At 38.4% G+C, this 26,331-nt stretch overlaps 2 protein-coding genes across 3 annotated transcripts; one reads left to right on the forward strand and one right to left on the reverse strand.

The window, feature by feature from the left end:
- The first annotated feature begins 3,624 nt into the window (after positions 1-3,624).
- On the forward strand, positions 3,625-14,287 carry ogal (O-GlcNAcase like). Its single transcript, XM_023290391.3, has 17 exons — positions 3,625-3,936; positions 4,055-4,106; positions 5,384-5,481; positions 6,705-6,835; positions 7,121-7,292; positions 7,429-7,527; positions 8,329-8,468; positions 8,560-8,704; positions 9,980-10,078; positions 10,163-10,422; positions 10,498-10,672; positions 11,390-11,475; positions 12,879-12,971; positions 13,045-13,133; positions 13,214-13,334; positions 13,424-13,553; positions 13,926-14,287. Exons 1-17 carry the CDS (start codon positions 3,885-3,887, stop codon positions 14,060-14,062), a joined length of 2,079 nt encoding a protein of 692 aa, XP_023146159.2. The 5' UTR covers positions 3,625-3,884; the 3' UTR covers positions 14,063-14,287.
- Positions 14,288-14,330: 43 nt separating this feature from the next.
- On the reverse strand, positions 14,331-24,980 carry cant1b (calcium activated nucleotidase 1b). 2 transcript variants are annotated; one of them, XM_055009784.1, is made up of 5 exons: positions 24,834-24,980; positions 17,641-18,237; positions 17,418-17,558; positions 16,240-16,443; positions 14,331-15,398 (listed from the first exon to the last, which is right to left on the reverse strand). In XM_055009784.1, the coding sequence occupies exons 1-5, from the start codon at positions 24,928-24,930 to the stop codon at positions 15,028-15,030; spliced, it is 1,410 nt and encodes a 469-aa protein (XP_054865759.1). In that variant the 5' UTR covers positions 24,931-24,980; the 3' UTR covers positions 14,331-15,027. The 2 variants fall into 2 exon arrangements, with proteins under 2 accessions (XP_054865759.1, XP_023146161.1); XM_023290393.3 differs by lacking the exon at positions 24,834-24,980 and adding an exon at positions 21,108-21,252.
- Between the last annotated feature and the right edge of the window lie 1,351 nt (positions 24,981-26,331).

A 26,331-nucleotide genomic window follows, 5' to 3' on the forward strand; every position in this document is an offset into this window, starting at 1 on the left:
TAAAATATGGATTTTGCTTTAAAAACAACTGTCTCAGGTAAGTGTTTCAAATTTTACCATCTTCTGGCAGATGTAATAAATTGTCAAACAGCGGTGTAACATAAGTGGATATTTTGTGCCTCCACTGACTCATTGTCACGGCTTTCCACCAACCTAATGAGAAATAGTTGCACATTTGTCTCTGCATTAGGGATGTTAAAATGTCAGCAAGGGAACTTCTAATTATGGGCCACTTGATGATGTATTTCTACTAATTGTATGGTTTGGAGTGTTTGAAACACCTTAAAACTGCAGTGTTGTGATGACAGTCTTCTATTTCTGGGGTTTCATTAGTAATGAATCAAATGAACCAATTGTCAACTTGCAAGATGGAACTTTTTGCATCAGTTTTCTTCCTCTGTTTCTGGTTTTAATATGTATGGCTGCGTTACTAGAAATATTACAGCTTGCCATTTTGTAGCGTAGAGTAGTTTGACGGAGCAGGGTCGTAAGTGAGCTGGTGTGCTGAGAGTGGCAGGGATTTCATAGATCTGCATTCTAGAGAAAGCAACTGTAAGGTTTTAGCCATTTTAGAATGAAAGGAATTATTTTTGTAGAAAAAAAATCCTGAATGTGTCTCTGTTCAAGGGCTGCACAGTGGTGTAGTGGTGGATGCTTTTGCTTCGCAGCTTGAAGATCCCAGGTTTGTGTCCCGGCCTCATCTTTCTGCATGGAATTTGCGTGTTCTCCATGTGCATGTATGGGTTTTCTCCAGGTACTCCGGCTTCCTCCCACAGTCCAAAAGTATGCTGAGGTTAATTAATTATTCTAAATTGCCTGTAGGTTTGAATGTCAGTGTGATTGTATCCACTGCCTTCACCTTAAATCAGCTGGGATAGACTCCAATTTATATTTAGCTCCGATTTGGTCGCCTCCAAAACCTTTTAGGGAAAAACAGTCAATAATTTTGACAATAACCTTCATCAAACCAAACTCTATTCATAAAAGCTCCAATTTAAATCCAGAAAGAAAACATTTATGAATTAATCCAGATTTTTATCCCCATTATCCATCAATTTCTGTCTCGTGGGTTGTTATGTGACGTTCAGTTGGAGGTTTTTTTTGTTGTTTTTGAGGGAATGAATAGTTGATTGTCTGTATATGTAGCCCTGCAACAGACTGCCCACCTGTCCAGGGTGTCCACTGCCTTCACCTTAAATCAGCTGGGATAGACTCCAGCAATATATGGTTGGATGGATGGATGGTTTTAGTCAACAACCTGACAGGCACTTACACTTTGCAGAATGACACATTCATGAAGGTTCTCACTCATCTAAGAGATAAAATACAACACAATATGTTGCTGTCAATTGCTTTTGGCATCAGTGGTTCACCTAAGACAAATGTTTTTGTTTTTTTCCTGGAGGTGGGGGTCTTGATTTTCTTGTCCAACTTGCTGAACTGGAATGTGGTCGACTCTGGTGTGTCAGGTCTGACTTTGAGCAGGTAAATGTAACACAGCAACACACACTGGCGTAGATGTAGTTTAAACGCTGTGAGCAGATTTCTGGATGTCCTCCCCAGGACATTCTGAGCATCCAACACTTCATTTCATGTATTCTGGAGATTTTTTTTATGCAACAGTTTAAGTCTCCGTTTATGTAAAAGAGAAAACAAAATTTGTGCACAGTGAGTAAATGTGACACGGTTCACCAAAATAAAAGTCCTTTGCTCCTTTCTTGTTTTTTTTAAAGAAGACAAATGCAAATGCACTCCTTTAAAGTTCTGAATAACTGACACATGATGCTTGATTCAGATTAAAATCAAAACTGGTTTACATGGTAGAATCTGATTTATAATCTGATCATCTCTACTATTAGTGGCAAAAAATATTGTACGAATGACACACTGATTTGGATCAATGAAAACCTGACATTTAAATAGAAAATGTCCAAGCTGGTGACTTAATTGTGCCAAAAAACATCTTTATTTTACAGGAATAAATCATACTACAGACTGCCTTGTAAAAATACTTACACAGGCAGCCAACATGGGTGCTGTTGTATTATGCTGACAGTTTATTTTTTTTACATCAGTGGTGACTAATAAGCCATTTAAGCTGTTTATCATTGTGCATCAGTATTTATTACTGGTAATAATTATTATACTCACCACTGTGAGCTGTATGCTAAGGTTGGGTCCTCTGTACAAGGTAGGACAGACACTCGGTTTTATTTATTTAAAAGGCTCTTACTGTTTTTTTTACCCCCTTTACTGAATTTTAATATGAGCCTTTAATATACACACAGGTACCTGCTGTTTTTATTTACTGTGCTCCTGCACCCTCGAATACCACACAAAATAAAATACAAAGCACTTGTTTAAGTTGATTCATTGGTTGTTTTAATTGTTTTTTGTTTGTTTTATTGTTGCTGTTATTCAGGTTTCTTATTTGTGTGGCTCCATTTTTGATATTTTATTATTATTAGTCATAGTTTAAATATAGGTTGAATAAATGGATGCAAATGAATGTTGAAAAGTAATAGGAGGAGAGGCGAATACTTTTTATAGGCATTGTGTAATACTCCATTACTTTGAGATGTATGCTGAGGTTGGTTATTACTGTCTTTTAATGGGGGCCCTTCACATACAAGGTAAAATGAGCAGATTATGCTGCAGGAGCAGGTTGTTTTTACTCACTGTGCATCTGCAAAGTGGAATAACCTGCAAAACAATATAAAGCTTGCCTCGTTTTCATCCTTTGGGCAATTCAGGTTAACAATTTCATCTAATTTTACTTCCAGCTGCTTTTGTTTTAGTTAATTTGTTTGTTTTATTTAAATCTTAAATGCTCCATTTAATTTTCATTTTAATATTTTTATTGTTGCTATTATCCTAGTTTTTTTAAAAATAGATTTTTCTGCCTACACCCCAGAAAACGTGGAGAAAAAAATATATTTTCACGGCGAAACTTCTGATGTCCACATTTTCAACATTTTTAGGAAATTTCTGAAAATTTTTTGGTGGAAAAAAGAAATGTTAAAAATGTTTCTTAAGAACATTCACATAAAAATCAACCAATATCCAGCGAAATTCGCTGGATTTTCTCAAAAACAACAAAAAAACCTCCAACTGAATGTTGCATAACAACCCATGAGACAGAAATTGATCCTGATTGTAAAATCTGCTGGATATTGGGGCTAAAAATCTGGATTAATTCATAAATGTTTCCTCAAAGTACTGGAGTATTACACAATGCCTATAAAAAGTATTCACCTCCCCTCCTGTTGATTTTTTTGTCAATGTTCTTAAAGAAAATATTAGAAGTTTTACTGATACATGTTTATATATATATATTTATATTTTTGGAAGATTTTTACTAATTTTTTAAAAACGTATTTACAAGAATTTTCTTGCCAAATTTGGGGGATTTTTTTAAAATAATTTTTTTTAAGGGAATTTCCTTCCTGATGGTTTTTACAAATTTTCAGAAATTTGGGGAATTTTTTGGCCGAATTTTTGGATTTTTTTTTTTCAGACAAGGAAGCAACATTTTTTGGTGCCCGTAAATGAGGACAAGAGAGTTAAGCCTGGGGGGACACTGTCCCTTTAAGACGTCCACCCGGAAGTGAGGACACGTTCAGTCAGCATGAATCTGAGGTGAATTTCAGTCATCTCCAGTCATTCCTCCTCCTTAACTGGACTGTTTCCAGCTTTTAGACTTTAGATCAGGTTTGCATGATTATGCGCAGTGCTGCTTTAAACACGTCCGTTCTGCGCAGGTGCGAGAGGACGGAGCAATAAAAGTGAAACAAGCTGCAGGTTGAAGTTCAGAGACATCACAGAGTAGAGCTGCTGTCTGAAGCAACACAGGAGAAGAGAGAGAACAAACTTTACTGCAAAACATGTCGAACCCAAAGACCGGAGCTGGACGCTTCATCTGCGGGGTGGTGGAAGGTGAGCAGACCTGGACCGAGCAAGTTAAAAGTTCCAGCTGCTGGCATTAAAATGCATCCAGGATATCTGTCATGTGTGGATCATATTTGCAGTTTAACGCGACCTTTGCTTGATGCAGGTTTTTATGGGCGACCGTGGACTATGGAGCAAAGAACCGAGCTGTTTAAAAGGTAGGAAACCTCCAAGAGTGAGGAAGTGGAGGATCTGAACTGGAAATGCACTGCAAAAAATGACATGTTCCTTACTGATTGTGCAGTGTGGCCACTTTATGTTGGCTCCAGGATGAAAAGCAGCAGCAGTGAACTAATAATATTACCCAAGCAAGAATTTCTTTAATCTATTTATTATGATCAGACAATTGGTTTAAATGTAATCATTTCAAATTGCGAGATGTTCATTTTTATTCCGACTATTCAAGTTGAGAAATTCTAATTCAACTTATGAGACTCAAATTATTGTTTTTATTGCAATTATTCAAGCTGAGCAATGCAAATTCAAACTTCAGGTTCCATTTGCAGTGTCACAAATTTCTGCTACTGCAAGTTTCTAGACAGTTTATGCTCAGTTTAACTTCCATGTTTCAAAGCCTGATGCCGATTATGGTTGATCAAGCAGATGCTGCTGATATCGTGTCAACAGAATTTTTACGGGGAAAAAAAGGTAATTTCAAGAAAATTTGTTGTTCTTTCTGTAGGAAAATATTTGCAGCAATATGACGTATACTTAAATAAGATCTAAGGATCAATGAGCATTGCTTTTTTTTCCAGTTTGGTACCCATTATTAATAATCAAGAGGACTGGTAACCAAAATTTGGAACTGATATTCATTGATTGTGAAAAAACACAAATGTTGGGAGACAAAATGTAGAGCAACTCCAACACAGAATTTTTCTGAAAGGCCCTAATTTATTCGTTTTGCGTGAATTTAATTTAAAGCTTCCTTCCGAGAGCCATCATCGCCCTGAACTCTCACATCTCATGTCTCACACCCAGCCAACAATATCATGTGAAATGTGCAATATACACCACTACCTCATTCACTTTGCTATTTATATTCAAACTGTTATTTATATGTATATTTGTAAATAGACTGTTCTGCACTATTTTTTAAGATTTCTTGCACTGAAAAGGAAAGCTTTCCAATTTCATTATACACTGTATAATGACAATAAAGCATATTCTATTCTATTCTTTGAAGGAATTTTTTTATGCCTCAGTGTTGATTGGCTACTCCTTGTGGGCTTTAACCAATCAGACAGTGACATTGCTCCAGACTACAGAGTGATGGCTACAGATAAAGAGGCAGCAAATGAATTTTGAAACTGAATAATTTTGTTGGGAATAATGATACAGGCAACTGGAAAAATGGCCAGGAATAATAATCGATCAACCCCTATGCTCAGTGATCGTTAGTGTAACTGTTTGTTTGTGGTGTTGTCCTTCACAGGGAGCAGAAGTGGGGTTTGAACACGTACCTGTACGCCCCCAAAGACGACTACAAACACAGGATGTACTGGAGAGACCCGTACGTTGCTGAAGAGGCAGGTGAGAGTCACATGTTCACACTTTGAAGTCACAAATTCTTGTGTTTCTTGGACCAGTCTAACTTGTAACTTTGTCAGCCTTTCTAGAAATACTTGCAACAGTCCCTTAACATTAAAGGTCGTCATGAAAACAACCCATGCACAAATACATATATGAGAAATACTGAGAAATGTAACATTTCAAATGAGATCCTCCTGCAGATTGTCAACCCTAAATTCATGAAGTAGCTTTGTGCAGCTGCAGCTATTTAGCCGTTCCATCCTTGGCAGCAGCATGAAGTAGAAGCAGAGTTGAAAAAGCAGCACAGTGTGAATTTATTAAACAAAGAATAAATGAGGTGTTGTGGGGGCTTCTGCAGGACCTCCAGTCTGAGATAGTGGAGCTTTTCAAAGCCGGTGCTACACATCAGCAACAGGACTGATGTGCCACTTCTACCCTCCTGGTTCACCTGCAGCCCAATAAAAAGAAACTCTAAAACCTAAACTACACATTAATGGAAGAAGCTGAGAAAACTCGGGCCCTCAACAGATTGACTCATGCATGATTTGAGTTGGTCATTTTATGCAAGAACACCAAGGGGTTGCCTAATTATTTTAGATTACTTATCATTCAAAAGTTCCTTTAAGAAAAACTACATTTAAAATATCCTTCATACTTTGTCATGCCAGAGAGATTCTCAGTGCACGAAACATGTTGCTTTCAATCTGCATGGGATCCAACATCCAGTTAAATGAAACTACCGATGTCCTACAACTGAAGCGCTGTTTAAATTTTGGAGCACATGTTGACACTTGGATCCTTATTCACAGCTGAGTACAGCTGCGATCACAAACTCAATCAAAAAGCATTTGCATTTTTAAACTGTGGTTATCAACTTTTCTTGTCTGCTATGTGAGTCGTTATCTCCTTAGAGACGCTGTTTAATGACTTGGTTGGTTGCCTGGATGTTATCAATACTGTCACAGACTGAAGTGCAGCGGCGATGATGATTTGAAGTTTAACCTGCAGAAACTCTCCTGTCTCTGATGGACTTTGGATCTTCTGGCATTGTTGTAGTTCTCATAAATTTTACACAGCATTAAAACTGTGAGAACACAGCAGCTGATATAAATATCCTACAACCATCAGAAGTGATCTCTGACTGAAACTGTCAACTTGTGCATCATTTACCTCCACAATAAATAACACTTCTTCTTTGTCGCTGTCTCTTTTTTTCTTCCCAGAACAACTGATCGCCCTCATATCAGCAGCTAAACAGCACAACGTCGACTTCGTCTATGCGATCTCTCCTGGCCTGGACATTACTTTCTCCAACCCCAAAGAAGTCGCTGCTCTGAAGAGGAAACTGGATCAGGTGGGTGGAGATCATTTAGTCATTAGTTGTATTCGGCTTTATTCGGCTTTATTCGGCTCTCAGGGTTTGTTTTTGACGCTTAATACGGAACCTACAGCCGTGAAATAGAAACGTCTGATTCAACGTAAGTAGATCAGCTGATGCTACTGATGCTGCTGCAGATAATAAGTTTAATTCCTGTTGGACTAAACCCTTTGAGGATTGTCACAGTGAGTCGTTTTAAATGCAATGCTGTCATGAATCTCACCTTGCTGCGTTGCAATCTTTGTCCCTGTTCCTCCTCAGGTGAAGGAGTTCGGCTGCAGCTCCTTCTCTTTGCTGTTTGACGACATTGAGAGGGAGATGTGTGCGGCTGATAAGCAGGCGTTCAGCTCCTTCGCCCACGCTCAGGTGGCCATCACTAATGATGTGTACCAGCACCTGGGGAAACCCGAGACCTTCCTCTTCTGTCCCACAGGTCAGACAGTGAAGCTGATACCGAATCCAGCATGAATAAATATGATCTGCAGTCCACCTGAGCAAAAAATGGAGAGTTACAGGCCTCTGAAATCTAGAAAAAGTATTTTTTTTTCTTCTGCTTTCCTTAATTCCAGATTACTGCTCTTCCCAGTGTACTCTCACCGTCTCCCTGTCCCCATATCTGAACGCTGTGGGAGAGAACCTCCTGCCTGGCATCGACATTCTGTGGACGGGTAAATTCAACCTGTTTCTCTTCAATTTTCCAGAAGTTATTGTTGATGCAGTTCTCTTATACGGTTTTATGCCTCTGCGCCAACAACAGCTGTTTCTGGAGACATATTTTAGTGTTGTCCACTGGTCTGTCCCACTCTTGTGAACGCAATATCTCAGAAGAACCTTCAATTTTGACATAAACGTTAATTAACTAGTTAGATTTTGGTTGTCAGATGTTACTGTGGGCTCAAAAAGTAAGTTTTTGGCCAAAGGTCAAGAATCCATGTGCTAATTATGTCAGTTCACACAAATGTGTAATAAATGATTAGTGAGGACATTTTATACACAAAATGTTAAAGGTCAGCTTTACTGTGACATTACAATGTTCTGCAAAAACACTATTTTGGTCATTATTCAACTCTGTAACTAGGGAACAGGAGGGGAAATTGTTACTATATTTCATATTTGGTCGCGTACTGAATTGGTGACGCTGATCTTGGGTGTCCTCTTTAAAACTGGGGTTACTGTATTGATGTTCTGTGCTGCCAGGTTAAAGCTGAATCAGAATCACAAAGCCTTTATTGTCATTGTAAGCTCTGCATACAACAAAATTAGGAAATTGTGTGAGAAGCATCCACGTTTTCAGAATTTGTAGCAACATCCACATTTGAAACTTTGTCTACTGATGTGTTCCATCAGAATTTGACAGTTTTTTATTTCTGCAAAATGATTTCACACACTTGAAAGTCTTCACGTCACAGATGTGGATGTAAACTGCAACTTGTCAGGCATTCATTTTATTTTCCATTTGTATTATTTAGGTCCAAAAGTGGTCTCCCACAAAATCTCCGTTGAATCCATAGAGGAGGTGTCTGCAGTCCTGAAAAGGCCACCAGTCATCTGGGACAATATTCACGCCAACGATTACGATCCCCAAAGGCTTTTACTTGGACCCTACAAGGTAAGTTTTTATTGCATTGTAACAGTGTTAGATTGTATCCAGACCTCTGGGATGTGCATCCTGAAATACAAAATAATTCCTTTTCGAACAGGATCGACCCACTGAGCTGATTCCCAAACTGAGAGGAGTTCTCACAAATCCCAACTGTGAGTTTCACCCGAACTTTGTGGCCATTCACACTTTGGCAACGTGGTGTAAAGCTCCTGCTGATGGAGGACAGAGAGATGTGGAAATGGGTGAGTGACCTTTTTTAAACCAAGGAATAATTGAACACCAAAAAAAACTCACTGGCAATGACACTGATTTTAACTGTGTTATCATGCAGCATTTACACAACCAAGAAAACTGTGACTGAGTAAAGAAAGAACCTGAAAGATGATTTTCAGTACTTCAGTCCAACAGTAGTAACCTGGAAAAACAACAGTGGATCCCTGAAATGTTGGAGAAACAAGTTTAAATCTGTGGTCGCTTTGGGCATTGAACTGTGGTCTTAAGACCTTTTCAGATATGGGTTCATTGCTGCTTCATTAAGCTGTAAAAGTGTCTCTTATTCAGGTCAGTTTTGCGTTAATTTTCTCACAGCTTCATTCAGACAAACTCACAACAGTGTCAGAGAGGACAGTGAATCAAGTTGTGTATAATACATATTAATGCACAAATAAACAAAAGGGTAACTGAATAAATAGCAGCTGATCAAGCTGTTCAAATAACTAACAGTAAAGTTTATTTCTAATTTCTTGAACACTGAAAAATGCAAATTTTACTTTGGAGATGCTCATACAGATGCTTCAGATATTTACTAAACTCAGAGGAAATAATCTAAACAGCTGGAAACAAACTTAATTTACTGTTAATGTTTGGTCAGGAGAAAAAGCTCACTACTTTTATTATTGGTGAGTCCCGTTTATCTGAGTCATCACAGTGAATGCTTATTTTTATGGATATTTCAGTTTGTAATAGATGTGAAATTGTAAAGTGAATGAGAACCTTGTCTTTAGTGCTTTTGTGATGTTTCTGGGACAAGATTGGTACTCAGATAGTGAAATAGCCTAAATCCCTTCATACAACTCCAAGACTGTCACTTTTTCATGATTATGTGTTAATGTGACAGCGCACAGTTCAGGCTTGTGCCGTGCTGAAAGTAATACAGTTGCTATCGCAGCTTTTATGGAAACGTGAGCAGACATAAAGCCATCAGATTAACAGAAAGGAGAGCATGTCTGAAAGCGGCTTTATATTGTTTTGTCGTCGACGATGGGAAAACATTTTAGGGTCTGACCGATTGATGATTCACCTTTCTGATGGATCATTTTAAACATCTCACGTGTCTCTTTCAGAGGTGTCAGACACAGCAAACACAACACAACAATCAATCAGTGAAATGCAGGCTGACTTGTGCTGCTGTTTATCTTTGGAGACATTGGGATTTCCTTCTGTTGGTTTACTTCCAAATACAAGGTTGTACTCAGAGACCCGTAAACAGTCTCACTGTGTCTGACCTCCAACACCAGGTGATGAGGAGCAGGACCCCTGTTACAGCCCCCAGAAAGCCCTGATGCTGGCCCTCACTGACTGGCTGCAGGAGTTCATGAGCACCGATCAGCCAGGAGGTAGAGTCTCAAAAAAGACACTTAATGACATAAAAAGGCAGAACTGGTACAACATTAAGAAGAAGCATGGCTCTCTGCTTCCAGGCCCTCGACCCCCAGTTCGCCTCAAGAAGGAGCCGTCAGATGAGGAGCCCATGCAGACAGACGTGGCTGAGAGCTCCTATGTCCCCAGTCCTGACGAGAACCCGCTGTACACCGCCGAGCCTCTGACGCTGGACGACCTGAGGCTGCTGTCAGAACTCTTCTACCTGCCCTACGAACACGGCGCCACAGCCAGAACCATGCTGCAAGAGCTGGACTGGCTCAAAAACCACGGCCAGGCTGCCACGGCAGAGACAGAGCAGGTAAGGTTCGTGTAATGCAGGTGATTCTGTACACACTGTCCTCATTCAGAGGCCTCAGTTTTGGGTGTCTTTCAGTCAGCAGAGTGGCGTTCAAGAGCGCAGAAGTTTGACAGCATGTGCGAGGCGGTGGTGCAGATGTTCAACCGGCTGTCAAACGCCCCGAACCGCAGCATCCTGTACGATCTGTACAACTACATCTGCGACATCAAGAGCGGAGTTGATATGGCTCGATTCTACGTGAAGACACTCGGTGAGAAAACTCAGCTTTTCCTGTGAAGATCAATCAACAAGAGATTAAATGCTGTGACAAAAAGATGAATTATCACAGTAATCTAAAAGACAGATGCCAGTAACACTTTTCAAACACTAAACCCACTGTTTAAAGCTACATCTGTTTCTACTTTATTATTATTATTATTATTATTATTATTATTATTATTATTATTATTATTATTATTATTATTATTATTATTATTATTATTATTATTATTATTATTATTATTATTAATAAGCATGGCTTCAACGATTAATCAATTAGTTTTCACTAATTTGAATACTCAACAAGTATTTTGATAATTAACATTTTTAGGAAACAAAAGCAAAATTCTTTAATTCCAGCCTTTTAAATCTGGAATCCTCTGTAATATTAAATTAAATATCTTTGAGTTGTAGACAAAACAAGATATCTCAGGACAAACTCACTCATTTTTCACCATTTTCTATTCTAACTAATCTATTAATCAAAAACGTTAGAAGATTGCAGCCTTCATAATAAAATCTGAACTTGTATCTCAACCACAGTGAACAATCCCTGTACATTATAACGTGGATTATCACACAGAAACTGCAGAGTCTACAATTTGAATTACTGGTAGATATTAGCAGTCTGATAATTATACTTTTGCTAAATACATAAGTTAAAGTAAAGCATTACCTACTGTAGCTTTAAATATGTTTTTGGCTGCAGGAGGCCAGGGCCAACCCTCGGCCCAGGTGATGCAGGATGAACCTGAACCCTGGCGCTTCAGAGGAGCACTCTCTGGAGAGTTCCAGGTAACACAACTGGTGCAGTGATGACCGTCATTCATATTTAGACGATTAATAGTTTATTGTTTTCATCATAGACTGTATTTATGCAGATGTGTTTGAAGTGTTGATATGACAGAAAATGGAAACAATAATAAGTGGTCTCATGATCCCAGACAGTAAAACAGAAAATACTATAGATAGATAGATAGGTAGGTAGGTAGATAGATAGATAGATAGATAGATAGATAGATAGATAGATAGATAGATAGATAGATAGATAGATAGATAGATAGATAGATAGATAGATAGATAGATAATATAGCAATTTACAGCACTGCTTATTAACTGGTCTTCTAACAAAGTGAACCCCTCAGTCAATCAGACTTTATGAAAACATTTGGTGCTAGTTTTCTGAGGTGAAATCACCATAGACGGCTTGGTTTTATACATATGATACTCTTCTCTAGGGCAGCCAGCTGACTAGGAGAAGTGTATCAAAAAGATGTGCAAACGAGGCTTTCTCTACTTTTACTAAACGTTTCTGCCCCAGCATGAAGATGGCCTGGGTCCACTCATTAGTCATTAATGGAATCTAATTATTTCAATACAGAAGCCTCACCCAAAATACACAGACTAGAAGACAAAGGAATATCTTGCTGATATTTTTTTGTCCGTCCAGATACCCGCAGTAGTCCAAGTTGTCAACCAAACCCGGTCTATGCAGCCCGGATGGGGTCCAGTACGTTCTGTTTTTGATTCGTAAATTGGATCAGACTTGTTCGCAGTTCACTTAACAATTTTTACCCACTCCTAAGAATTCCTACCCATTCAGTCTCTGTAATGACACCTTTATACTGGGTTTCCATGACAATTCAAGTCACCATTTTTTATATAGCATATTTAGAACAACTGCCATTGTGTTAATGTGTTTTCCAGTAAAAGATTGCCATTGCTGTTCCAAAATAGCCTAACACATTCTAATATTTAGGTTAAGATGCTATAGTGTCATTTACGGAGGGATTTTATGAATAATTTACATATTCGAGATTAAAATGCTCCAAAAATTATGTGATATTACTACACTAAGTGTCATTGATGATGGAGCTTAATGTAACTAATGTAATAAAATAGCTTCAGTCCTTAAGTATATTTAACTATAGTGCTGAACCTAACTAATTTAGGAGTTAAGGCTTCGAGAATAATAATTAATAATAATGGAGATTAACCCGACTAATTTTGAAGTGAAATTGTGGCCTGACAAAAGCACACACATGCAAGCCCATGGATTCCCTGGATCCCCCAAGTAGCAAGCTTTGTTTCTATGTTTTCTATAATTTAACTCTAACTGAAGCTAATAATCCTCCCTGAAACATTGTAATAGCTAAAGTAAATTTTTGATTTAAGCGAATGTTTTTTTCTTCTTTTAGAGAATGCTGCCAGGACATGGAAACAGGGACCTGTTCAGACAACCTCTCATGACAGCAGTTTACTGCATACGACCCTACTGCCCTGAAGACAAGGTGAGGATGGCAGATATTCAGATGTTAGTTAAAATGCTGACGTGATGTTACATAATTATGTTTCTTATCCTAGGCGGAGGTGCAGAAGATTTTGAGGGAGATGCAGAAAGGAGGAGATGCCACATCCTCCCCGGGTGCACAGCCTCCACTCATCAGCGACAGGTAGGAAACCTTGTCCTGTCCAGAATATTTGTGTTTTTGTTATTATTTTTCATCTTAACACTCGCTGTGACCCATTTCAGCCTGTCAACCGGTGAACTCTCCCCTTCCCCTGAGTGTGCTCTTGTGGTGGAGGATGACTTTGGGATGTGTGGTTACGCTCTGGCCCTCACCGACGTCAAACCTGCCGCAGCTAAAATCCAGGTGATCAAATGAAAAACCTCATTTATTTCCACAATAGATTCCCATAAACTGCAAAAAACACTTAACTGTGTTTTATCTCCTGCCTGTAGAGGGCAGTAAGTGAGTCGGTGTTGAAGGAATTCCCCTCCCTGGTTGTTGTACAAGTGCTGCCTCGGGTCACTGATCCGTCTCCAGCCAAACATATGATTCGTCGGCTGTTGTCGTCCATCAGGAGCAGCGGTAGGTCGAGGCGTCCCGCTATGAACTTGACAATTCATGATGCTGCTCATGGAATTTAGCAAACTTTGATCACAAAAAAGATTCACCACAAGAGGGAGGTGTTCAGTTCTACATCTGCAAACCTGTTATTTGAATCATAGAGCCACCTGAAAGTTAAATCTTGTTTTTTTTTTTTTTTTTTTTTTTTTTTTTTAAAGAGAATTAGGATAGTTTTAACATACCGTATAAACATATCAGGATCTGAACTGTGTGCAGCTTCTGTTTTAATATGTGGATGTTCCTTGGCTTGGTTTTTGGTGTTCTCATCCTTCTCGTCATTCAAGTTTTATCCAACAAACTGAACTCTAAACACCGTCTTGGTTCTCCTCTCAGGGTCCAAAGGAGTGTTTTGCGAGCTGCGGCACAGCGATCGGAGGATGATCAACTTTTACTCTAAACTTGGCTCCTTCAAACAGATAGAAATGGACGGTCTACCTCAGGACGTCCTCGTCATGGCAGCAAGCCTGTAAACACGGTCGCTCACAAGGTTTTCCTCAGGTTTAAAGTGTTTAGAGATGAAACTCTTGTGTGTGTAATCACTAACTTTGCAGCATGTTAAGCTGATCCTTGTTACTCTACAAGGCATTGGAATTTGTCATGAAAAGACACAAAAATGTATAGTGATTATTTTTTAGATGAACTGTTGTTTCAGGCAGCACAATGAAAGACTTAATAAAATACAGGATGTGACTTTAGATTTTGTGTGTCTGTAGTAGTGCAGTCAAACCTGACAAGACATTTAAAGCAGATAAGAAAGTTTATTCTGTTTTACAGGATACAAAAGGAATATATTAAGGGTTAATCTTTAAATAAAACAGCTGGTCTTTCATTTGTTCTCTGCCTTGAGAAGCTTCTGTAATTCAGTTTATCAACAAATGTAAACTGAACCAGAAAAAAATTATCGCCTGTAGTTTGCTGAGCGGTCGATAAATGCCACATGAAGATGAGAGAAAGGTCAGTGTTTCCAAACAGGTAAATTAAAACGTAATGCAATGAGTAAGCGTAGTATTTCAAGTAATGTACGAACATTCATTCCTATTTTTTATGCTCTTTTACCTTGTTCCCCTGAGTGTCTGACCAGCAGAGTTTGGAGTCCTTGCAGAAAAGGAAATTCACTTTTTCCTGGTGTTTGACAGACTGACGACTCCTAGTTTACAAACCTTTTTCACCAGAATGCTCCAGAATATCAACAATATCAATTTAAATCTCAGCTGTTTAACTCTAGGTTTAAAGAAAATGAAGCTCTAGCAGTGCTGATATGAAGCAGTTACAACTTCAAAACATTAAAAATCTTATCTGCTGCAGGCTGACTGGTGACAACTTGATGTCATCAATCTACAGGTCTGTAGTTTATGACACTTAATTGTCTTGTGCTTCTCAGAGTAAAACCAGAAGGGAATGTAATATTCTCTCAATCTGCTAACTGCTGCTGCTTTCAAATAAACTCCAGCCCTTCATACTTCACATCTCCTATCTCTGTCTCGGGCATCAGCACTTGGCCGTCTAGTGTAAATGCTATGATGTAGGTGGCGATCCGGCCGGCGTCCTCCTCTGATTTTAAGGCCAGGATGATCTGATCGTCCGTGTCGGGAACAAATTTAAACGAGGAGAAACCGTGAGTTGGGTTGAGCGGCCCAACGTGCCGTACGGTTATGTGGCTGAAGTCGGCAGGGCAGGACAGGAGGAGGTTGGTGGCTCGACGCTCGTCTGCAGTCTCATCGTAGTGCTCGTGACTGGCACGGCGAGGGAGGAAGAACCAGCGCTGGAGACGCTCGCTCCAAGCCGCTGATTCATGGATAAGGTAGCCTACAGCACAAGAACAGTTGTAGATGGGAGAGGGAATGGGAATAAATATGAGTGAAAATTCATGGGTGTCATTTCCACTTTGTAAAATTAAAATCATTCATTAAAATATGGAAAACAACATTGTCCAACTGTCAAGATATGGATGACAGAAATCATAAAAATGTTTATTTGCTCATTTGTGTTTGTGAGCTCTGCACTCAGACAGGAACACATCGAGGTTTTTCTGCTGAGCCTCATGTTTGAGGCTAAATGCAAACTGTCCTGCACTCTTCTCAATGCAGGACAGGGAGAGACACATTCACATCTGGTCACAAACTGATGCACCTCCTTTGTTTAGAGCAGAGTTTGATTGTGAGAAGGGATAGGGCTGACCTGTCATTCAGGAAATAGTATTGGTTTATATACTTGTAGGACAAAATAATACAAGAAGTAGAGCAGAATAGATGCAGCTTTGCTGAACTGAGTGTACAAACAGTAATGTGTTTGATAAAATGCTGTTTAATTTCAACATTGTGGACTGTTGGCACACAAAAAACCACACTAGCTCCTGAGAGCTGTGATGAATTTGATGCGACTGCATTAGAGGGAGAAATGCAAATATTATTCAGCAACATAGCAATGATATGCCATCTTCTTCAAGTTTTAGATACATTTAAATAGACAATTTATTCTAGATTTCTCCAAATTTGATGATAGAATTGAACATTAATGAGAAATAAAACAGTAAATTCAGGTGTTTTTTTGTTGGTAAAATGCAAATACAATAGTGGCATCCAATGAACGTTAAATGGGATGGAGTTCGTACTCCCTCCGTGTGAAAAAATAAGATCTGTGTCAGCACCTGGTGGTTGGATCCCTGCTGCGCCCCGTAGGGCGTTGTAGTGTGGCACCCAGTTTTCATGCTCCACGTCACCGTTGTAGCCAACAACTTTCACCCACTCTGGGTTGTTGTTGACGACTTCCCCAGAGGTGGTGGTCCACTCTTTCCCCAAACCGCCGACAAACAGCTGCTCATCCTTCACTGCCAGCCACTCTGCCTTGAATCCTGCACAAAACAAACCAAGACAGAAATGAGAAAAGACACACAATTGCACTTTAAAATGTTCCGCAAAGTTCCTGAGTCTTTGTCGTGTTTTTGTTTGCCAGCTTCAGAAAGGATGCGCTGGCCGTTTTAAAACCACTTTAATAATCACAGATGCTAATTTTGTTCTTTTTCAGTGAATAAAAACATTGTGCCGTTAAAAGAAAGTATTTGGTTCAGATGTAAATTATTTTTGACCCTCTGATCCTCAAGCAGTTTCTGGGCATTTCTTAAGCCTGTGACATTTTTTACTGCAATATGAAGTCCTTCTCCTCTGAAAACAGCACAGTCATTGCTAAAGGTAAAGAGATAACTTTGTGTAGAATAACAAAGTTTATATCGCAAAATTTGAGAAAACCTGGAATCATTTCTCTAATTGCCCACACTATTTTCCAATACTGGATAAATAATGGTGATTTCATGTACTTTAGATATTTTCCGACTTACATTTTCAATTAGTTTCAATCACTACCTGTTCAATTCAAATCAAGCCTAATAAGCCCATAAATTTTTGTCTCATGTCAGTCACTAATGGCTTCATAGTTGCGCAGAGGAACACAGACTTTTTGTACTTTACAGAATCCGGTTAGTGAAAATGATATGTTTGTGACAAACCTGTAAATACATAAACACATGAAATACAGTGATTTTGACTAAAAATCAAGGTTTTAAGTTTAGGTTTTATTAATTTTGCACTTGGAACAGCACATCAGATCACAGATGAACAGATCAAGAACTGTTGGAAATCTAAAAATGTGATTATTCTTTCCGTTTTACAGTTTATAAGCTGTGCAACTTAGGCAATTAATAAAAAAAAATAGCATGTCTTTCAAACCCACCAGGGGGTTTTTGGGTTTCAGAGGGTTGTTGTACATGTTCTGGCCACCTGCTAAAAAAGCAGTAAATCTGAAACTTGAAGAGGTACAGAGAAGACTGACCTTTGGAGACGGAGCCATCACCATCAGGCAGTATAACCCAGGGGACGGCCTGGCTTCCCTCGATCCTGTACACCACACCTGTACGGTCGTCCACACTGTACAGGTGACCGTTGAAGGCCACCAGCTCGGACAGCTCCATACCTGCAACCGAGATGATCAGACACTAAATGAACCCACATATTCCCATCTCAGTGACACATATCAATATGATAAGTGTTTATACCTCGTCCTTTCTCTGCCAGATGACTCTCCAGGGTGACTGTCTCAGCGTCCCATTCCACCTCCAGTCTGTCAGCGCTATCTGAAACAGTCAGGTATCCTCTTTTCATGTAGCTGAACCACGTCTGATCCTTGGCACTCCTCGACGCTGTGTCCAGGTCTGCAATGACACCTATGCGGTAGCGGACACCATGCAGTGTCTTCTCAGGTGGACTTAGCGGGTATGTGTCATTGTAAGGTTTTTTCCATTTGTGGCGGAGAGCGAGGCTTTGTGCAGTTTGTCTGTTAGCTTTCCTGAGGGTGTCATCCTCGCCCTCACTGTGCATTTGAAAACTGTGAACCCTGTTGCGGTAGTAACCTTTGGTTGGAGTGTCCCTGTCCCCGACTGTCCGGTGCAGATATAACATGAGCACCAAAGCGAGCAGCGTCGCCACGGTAATCGCCCGCCATTTTGGGTGGAAGCGCGAGTCAGAGGTGGCACCTTGAGTCATGGATGCCAAGGCCAGGGGGAGGCCTCGCACGGCAATACCAAAGGAGGTCATGGAAATATCGTCTTCATCTTTTTTGTCAGATGTGGGCTGGATGAGATCACTCCTATGGCCTGGGGACGAGCACAAGGACAAATATCAGCAGAGAAGCAAATACAATATGCATTCAAACCTCATGGAACTGTCTGTTTAGTGCCCATTATGATATATATGTGTATATAATGGACTGCAGCAATGTTTTTGAAATCTGAAACACAAATCAGCATTACAAGCTGCTTTGTATGATCAAATTCGACAAACATCGTTAGAAAATTTGAAAAGAAATCCTGAAAACAATAGCTTGAGAAAATGAAACATGGGGAGAAAGATAACAAGTTGAGGAAAAAAGGCTCATGTATCAATCGTTCTTTGTTTGCAACAGAGCTTTGTTGTGCTGTTCAGGCAGAATACTGAGTAGGTAGCCAGAAAGTCCCACTTCCTCAGGACATGCAAGTGACCACAATGTTGCCGTGTTTATGTTTTTGTAGTTCATTCAGCAGGGACAATAATAGAAAATATTGTTATATACAGGTGAGCTTTGCAACAGATACAACATAAGCAGTTATACACATATTTCCATCCATCTTTGGTTTGGCTCATCAGGATAAAACAACAGGACAAACAAATGTGACTAGGTACATGTGTATATCAAATTATACTGTGTACACACTGCTTTTGTCGATTCACATTCCATTTCACTTCTGCGGTGAGAACTTTGGGATCTGATTGTGTTTTCAATTCTGCTGGTAAGGTGCCGCATAAATGCAGGGCTTTTACTGTACATTAGCTACCATTTGTTGCTCTTCTGATCGTGACTTTTTCATTTTTTTAATGAACTGACAGAAAATATTCTACATTAAATTCACAAGGTGATTTGTGGTCTTTAAGGCTGCTGTGTCTCCCTCTTGTGGGACTGAGAGTAATTACACAACCACTATAGCCTACGATGTATGACTGCAATCCTTCCTCTTAGTTTCCTATTTATCTGGAGCATCAGAATCTGGTCTTAGATCCTTTGCAGTTTTTTCTGCGACTGGTCCCATCACATCCCTTGATACTGTAGCCTACTATGGCTCTGTCGCTAAGATTGCTCCCCACTTCAACTATGGCAAAACAAACATTGCTGGGTGACACAGAACGCATTGCTACTTATGCACCAGTCCACAAACACCAGATTTAAATATCCAGTAGACCGCTTTTACTTGAAGCTGACAGACTTAATCAGCATGTCTAACTTGTTTGGCAAGTCTCTGAATGTAACTGGTGCTCATTTATATTTCAAGGTCCCACACTCAAGCTGAACATTGTGTTTATGAACAACAGTCTCATGAAACCGTTGTTGATATCAAATTATTTGCTTCTTCTCAGCTCTGATTACATGTGTAAGGGGAAGAGAACCCTTAAGTTTCAGTGATTTTCCTGCTTGTGTTTGCACAGATTACAGGTTTCCAGTCATGTCTTGAAGAAGAGACAATACCCACCTTCTAACATCAAGACAATTAACAGTCTTTGTGAAATAAACCACTAACCTTAAGTGGGAAAAGCAGCAGACACTTTTAAAGAGATATTTGAGCATTTCAGGTCATTTTGAGTTGGGGTAAGTTCAGTGATATACAGATATTACGTTCATCATCCACAAGCTACAATGAGGAGTGTGTCAGGATCTGAGTGGTTTAAAAACTACAGAATGTCCTGTGGGAAACCATGCTCCCCTGTGGATTCAGCAAAAAGCTCAGAGCTCATTAGCTAAAATGAAATATGCACAGTCAACATAAACAAAAAGCAAGGACATTCTGCAAAGTTCCTGGTAGCAATATTTGGAAATTATTTTCAGAAGTTTGTCTGATGTGCAAATAGTGAGTAAATGCAATAAAATTATGTAAAGGTGGAAACCAGGAAAACAAGCTTAATAACTTTAATGTCCCAGCAATTTAAAACTATAGCTGAGGTGACAATACACAGAAATGAACACTCTGAACTGACATTGATGTGATAGTAAATGAACAGAAGATTCTAGTAGTTACTGTGCACCACTTTTTACTTTCATTTGAGGTAAAAACAGGATATTTTGAACTTTGCAGACAATGTGTCTGGAAGGACATTCAATCAAGCATCCTACCAGCTGAAATACGAGATGTGCTTGTTTAGCGATAACAATCGAGTCAATGTGACCTCTGATGTTTCCGCTGTCAAGGACAACCAACAGGTATAGTAAAAACTAAAAATATTTTTAAGAAGTGTCATTACATTTGAGCTCCAAAGCCCCTCTGTACTGACTCACATATGAACTAGCTACCAGTTTAAATCACTGTACAGTGAAAGCGGACAAGTATGATCATTTTGAACATATATTTAAAGTACATCTTGAAATCTTATCTTGGCTATAACACAAAAGATTTAGATCTTTTTGACACAGAGGATCTCAATCTAGAGGAGTGGAGAGCAATCCAACTGTAAATAATACATTAACAGTAGAGATGGAGCAATTTTTAGGTTGGTCTGCATTGTCAGAGCACTTATGTCACTGCATATATAATTCATCGCCAACTGGCAACTCTAAATAAAAGTCAAAACAGGATCAACAGACACTCTGTCTCTGTTAAAGAACAATAGCAGCCAAAAACAATCACTACCTCAAAGACGACGCTGTAAAAACACCAGTTTAAATGCAAACCACCTCACAGAAATATTCCCCAAGAGGGTATTTAGCTTCACTGAGGTGCAATACATAATCATGCATCACATATTTTCCCCTGGTGCCTCTTCAGCAGCTCTCTAAACAAGTTCACACTTTTCCACAAACATGCTCTTTAAACCACACACACGCGAAACGCTTGGCCATGAAATAAAGCCCTTATTGTCGCTGCTGAATGCATGGCCCATATTTCCCATCCCAGCACAGACCCAAACACAGCCTCGCTGTATGAAGAATTCAATTATTCACCCTTCCTTCGCCTCTTCTCCCCTGAACACGCTGCAACCATCATGTTGTTCTCCTTCGCACGCATCTCATAATAAACTCCACGTTCCTCCGGCCCTCGTTCCCAAATGAATATCTGATCTCACCAAGTCTCCTCCTTTCCTCTGCACTGCACTGTCTCAAGTTTCTGCCCCTTCCTGTAGAGCCACCAAAGAGTCTGAGTTTTAATAATGAATTAAGGAGAAAGAGTAAGGCTCGGTCAGCAATTACTGATTAGATGGCTCAATTAACCCTTTAAAACTGGCCCTGCTGCACTTTCAGAGAGGGTTCAATATTTTGTTATGTAAGGGTACACCATCGGCAGCATCGGCTTCAGATGTTTGTGTGTAATTTTCTCTGCAAATGTCCGCAACCAACAGAAAATTAATAATTTCCTGTTCTCACTTATTAGCTTTTTTTTCAGCTTTCAGCCACCTCATTTCAACCAGTTTCCGTGGAGACACCTCAGTTGTCATGACAATGCTCAAAAAGGGGAAGTGGACCCTGTTTTCAAAGCCCAGAATAATCATATTCAGACAACATAAATTATAACAATTTACTTTATGCTCTGGTTATCAATCATCAACTTTTCGGTACCTTACCTAACTGCTTGAAGATGTGATTTATCAGAAGTATACAGCTCTGACAGAGATGTGACTTTAATGTAAGTTCCTATGTGTCCACTAGGGCTAAAACTAATGGAAATTTTCACTGTTTAATAACCTGTGGATTGTTTTCTCAACTAACTGATCAGTTTTTTGGTCTATAACATGTCAGAAAACGGGAAATCAATGTTTCCAGATGCTAAAATAACATCCTCAAATGTCTTGTTTTGTCCACGACCCTAAAGATATTTGGTTTATTGTCATAGAGGAACAAAGAAACCAGAAACTATTCAGTTGTCAGAAGCTGAAATCATAGAATTTGGATGTTTTTTTTCCCTTAAAGATTACTCCAGCTGACTGCTTGACTATCAAAATAGTTCTACAGTTAATAGTTGAAAACTAATTGATTAGTCGTTCGGTCTGTGAAATGTCTGAAAACAATCAAAAATCATTAATCAATCAGTTTTCCAAAAGCCTTGTTTGATTCACAATAGGGCTGCCACAAACGACGCGTCGACTAATCGCCTGAGCACGATACGTCATCAAAAGCAGAAGTGAGCGCGCAATGCAACAGAAATCACCGTCCGAGTGGAGCGCGGAACACGCATGGACATCCGCGCTGTATCGTGCATATATAGTATATGCATATATTATATACGGACAATACAGCGTGGACATCCGCGTTTACGATACAGCGCGGACATCCGCGCCGCATCGTGCATATACTATATATGCACGATACAGCGCGGATGTCCATGCGTGTTCTGCGCTCCACTCGGACGGTGATTTCTGTTGCATTGCGCGCTCACTTCTGCTTTTGATGACGTATCGTGCTCAGGCGATTCGTCGACGCGTCGTTTGTGGCAGCCCTAATTCACAATCCAAAATATTTTCAGTTTGTTGTCACAGAAGAGTAAAGAAACAAGAAAATATTTTAAAAAATAACAAGCTGGAATCAGAGATTTTTTTCTCAAAAAATTATTCAAACTGACTGTTCCATAGTCAAACCAGTTGGCAATCAATTCCATCGACAATGATTATCAACAAATGTCAATCAGTCTTTCCCAAAGCCCAAGATGGTGCCGTCAAATGTTTGGATTTGTCCACAACCCAAAGATATTCAGTTTATGGTCACAGTGGAGTAAAGAAACCAGAAAATATTTAATTTTAATATGATGCAATCTAACTTTCATTATTAAAAAGATGACCTTTTTGGATAAAAAGATTCCTCAAGCCGAATAATTTAATTATCAAAACTTGATCGGTTAATAATTAATAGCTTGATTTATTAGTTTATGAAAAAGTCAAGTGTTTTCCGAAGCCCAAGGTAATGTCCTTAAATGTCTTGTTTTTTCCACAACCCAAAGATATTGAGTTTCAGAGAAGTGAAGAAACAAGAAAACATTCAATTTTAAGAGGGTGGAATCAGAGAATTTGGACTTTCTTGTCTTTAAAAAGCTCACTCAGGCCGATTAATTATCAAAATAGTTGGTGATTAATACGTGACAACTAATCGATTAATCATTTCACTGTTTGGTCAGTAAAATGTCAGAAGATTGTCCTCAGATCTTACGTCTTGTTCATATCCTGAAAGATATTTAGTTTAGTGTCATACAGGACTTTTGTTCATAGAAAAATCACTCAAGTTAAATAACTGATCATCAAAACAGTTCAATCAACTAATCAATAATCTGATAGCTTGTTTGGTCCATAAAATGTCAGAAAATGATGGGGAAAAAAAAAAATCAATCAGTGTTTCACAAAGCCCAAGATGACATCCTCAAATGTCTTGTTTTGTTCAAAATCCACAGATATTTACTGTAAAAGCAGAATAAAGAAACCAGGACATTTTTGGATTTAAGAAGCTAGAATCATGGAATTGTTACTTTTCTATTTTATTTTGTCAAAGATTACACAAGCCAATTAATACATGATGAAAAAATTATTTGAGAACTAATTGAACTAATTTGCTGGCGCCTCTTGGCCAGGTCATGTTTGCAAATGAGAACTGGTTCTCAAACACTTTTATCTGGTAAAATAAAGGTTAAATAAATAGACAAAACAAAACTGATAAGTTGTTTGGTCTACAAAATGTCAGAGAATTATGAAGTATGTCAAACAGTGTTTCCCAAACTCCAAGATGATGTCAAATGTCTTGCTTTGTCCATAACCCCAAAAAAATTTAGTTTACTGTCATAGAAGAAGGAAACCAGAAAATACACAAATGTAAGAAGCTGGATAAAGAGAATTGTGGCTTTTTTCTTGATATGATTACGGTTGACTCATTAATAGTTAACAGTGTGGTCTATAAAATGTAAGAAAATTAGAAAATATGTCAGTCAATGTTTCTGCAAGTCCAAAATGACATCATCAAATTCAGTTTACGGTCACGATGGAGTGAATAAATTCAACCAGAAAATATTCAGATTTAACAAGCTGCAATCAGAGAATAAGGACTTTGGCTCAGAAAAACGTACTCATGTCGACTATTCGATTAAGAAAACAGTTTACTGATTGATAGTTGACAACAGACCGATTATTCAGTTAGTTTTTTGGGTCTAAACAATGCTGAATATGATGAAATATGGCATTCAGTGTTTCCCAAAGCCCAACATGACGTCCTCAAATGTCTTATGTTCACAACAACAACAACAACAAAAAAAGAAAATATTCAATTTTAAGAAGCTGGAGTTGGACTCTTTTTCTTTTCAAGATTACACAAGCAGATTTATTAATGATGAAATACTTGATTAATTTAATATGTGACGCCTAACCTATTAATCCAGTAACTGTTGCAGCTCTAACATCTACATAGACATTTTTTCCATATTTCATGTGGATGGTTTAACAGGGGAAACACCCATAAATGAGCAGCACATGAATGTACACGTGAATGTACATGTTTTAGTCTGGACTTCAGTCTCAATTATGAAACACAAAGTCAAAGAAATCCCAACAAAGTCAGCTTGAACAAACCTTGAGTCATGTTTGTGTAACAGACTAGCAGTTGAGTAAAGAGTTAACCTCAGGATTTACCAATAACAGTCTCGGGACGTTTTTTAATCACCGTGCTGCGAGTTGACGGTACAGACAGAACAAACCGTACTTTTTGCTCCTCGGCAGGGTTTTTGCATCTTTATCTGGTGTAAGTTCATGTCCTCCTGCTGTGTCCGAGTCAACGCGGCCACGAAGGCAACCAACATGACGAGCAGAAACAACACCTGGCGACACTTTGTAAACTTTAACAGGCTGCCAGACACGAAATTAAACTTATTCCCCAGACCGTGACATGTTATGGGACGTAACGTTTGAGCACAACAGCGAGCAGAAACACGAGAGTCAGAAACACACCGGCCGGCTCCATTTAAAAACGTTAGCCACGTAGCTAATATCTGCTAGCATCTGTAGACTCAACAGTGACGTTTAGCCGGCTAATGCTAACAGCGACACATTTATTATCTGTATTTATTAGCCGTGTTCGGAGTTTATCTGGTGTTCATCAAGCTCAGGACTCACCTGGTGTGGAGGGTCTCGCAGTCTGCCCGGTTGGACATATTTGATGGACTATTCGGTTGGAAGTTTGTAGGTGATTAGCTCCTCCTCCTACACAGAGACCAGCAGCTGAGCCGGGAGTCCCAGCAGCGGACCGCGGGCTGGACATCCAGAATACCACACAACTAATTTATTTATTTATTTATTTTTTTTATGAAAGGCAAGTCCAAAGAATGAGATTATCATCATTTCAGAGGGCTCTGGGTTACAATAAATTATTTAATTAATAAATACATCTTGACCATCATTAATGATCTTTATTTAATTCTTTAATATCCCCTTATTTTGTATCATTTTATTTTATTTTAGAAAACGTGCATTTGAAGTAAATAGATGTAAATCCATCCGAGTTACTGATTTACATTTTAGAAACTTAGAATAACATTGTACAAATTTTCCTGTCCATTTTAAATATGACGATTAAAATCCTTAAATATTATTTCTGATATGAACTAATTTAAATATTAAAATTAATTATTTGTATATATATATATATATATATATATATATATGTATGTATGTATGTATGTATGTATGTATGTATGTATGTATGTATGTATGTATGTATGTATGTATGTATGTATGTATGTATGTATATATATATATATATATATATATATATATATATATATATATATATATATATATATATATATATATATGTATATATATATATATATATATATATATATATATATATATATATATATATATATATATATATATATATATATATATATATATATATATATATATATATATAGTTTTCACCATAATATTTAAATTAGTCAGGTCAATTTATATTTTCTATGATACTGCAGAGCCTGAGCCATAAAGTTTAAATTTGTCAGTTTTCTAATAAACATTATAGAGGCTTAACCTTAATATTTAATTTAGATGGGTAAGTTTACATTTTATATAATATTACTGAGTCTTAACTTTAATATTTCATTAATTGAGGCAAACTTAAAATAATAATACTAGTCAGAAAATGTACAATTAATACAATAGGTCTTAACCTTAATATTTAGTCAGGTAAATTCATATTTTAT

The sequence above is a fragment of the Amphiprion ocellaris genome, chromosome 4 (assembly GCF_022539595.1).
Source record: "Amphiprion ocellaris isolate individual 3 ecotype Okinawa chromosome 4, ASM2253959v1, whole genome shotgun sequence".
NCBI lineage: Eukaryota > Metazoa > Chordata > Actinopteri > Pomacentridae > Amphiprion > Amphiprion ocellaris.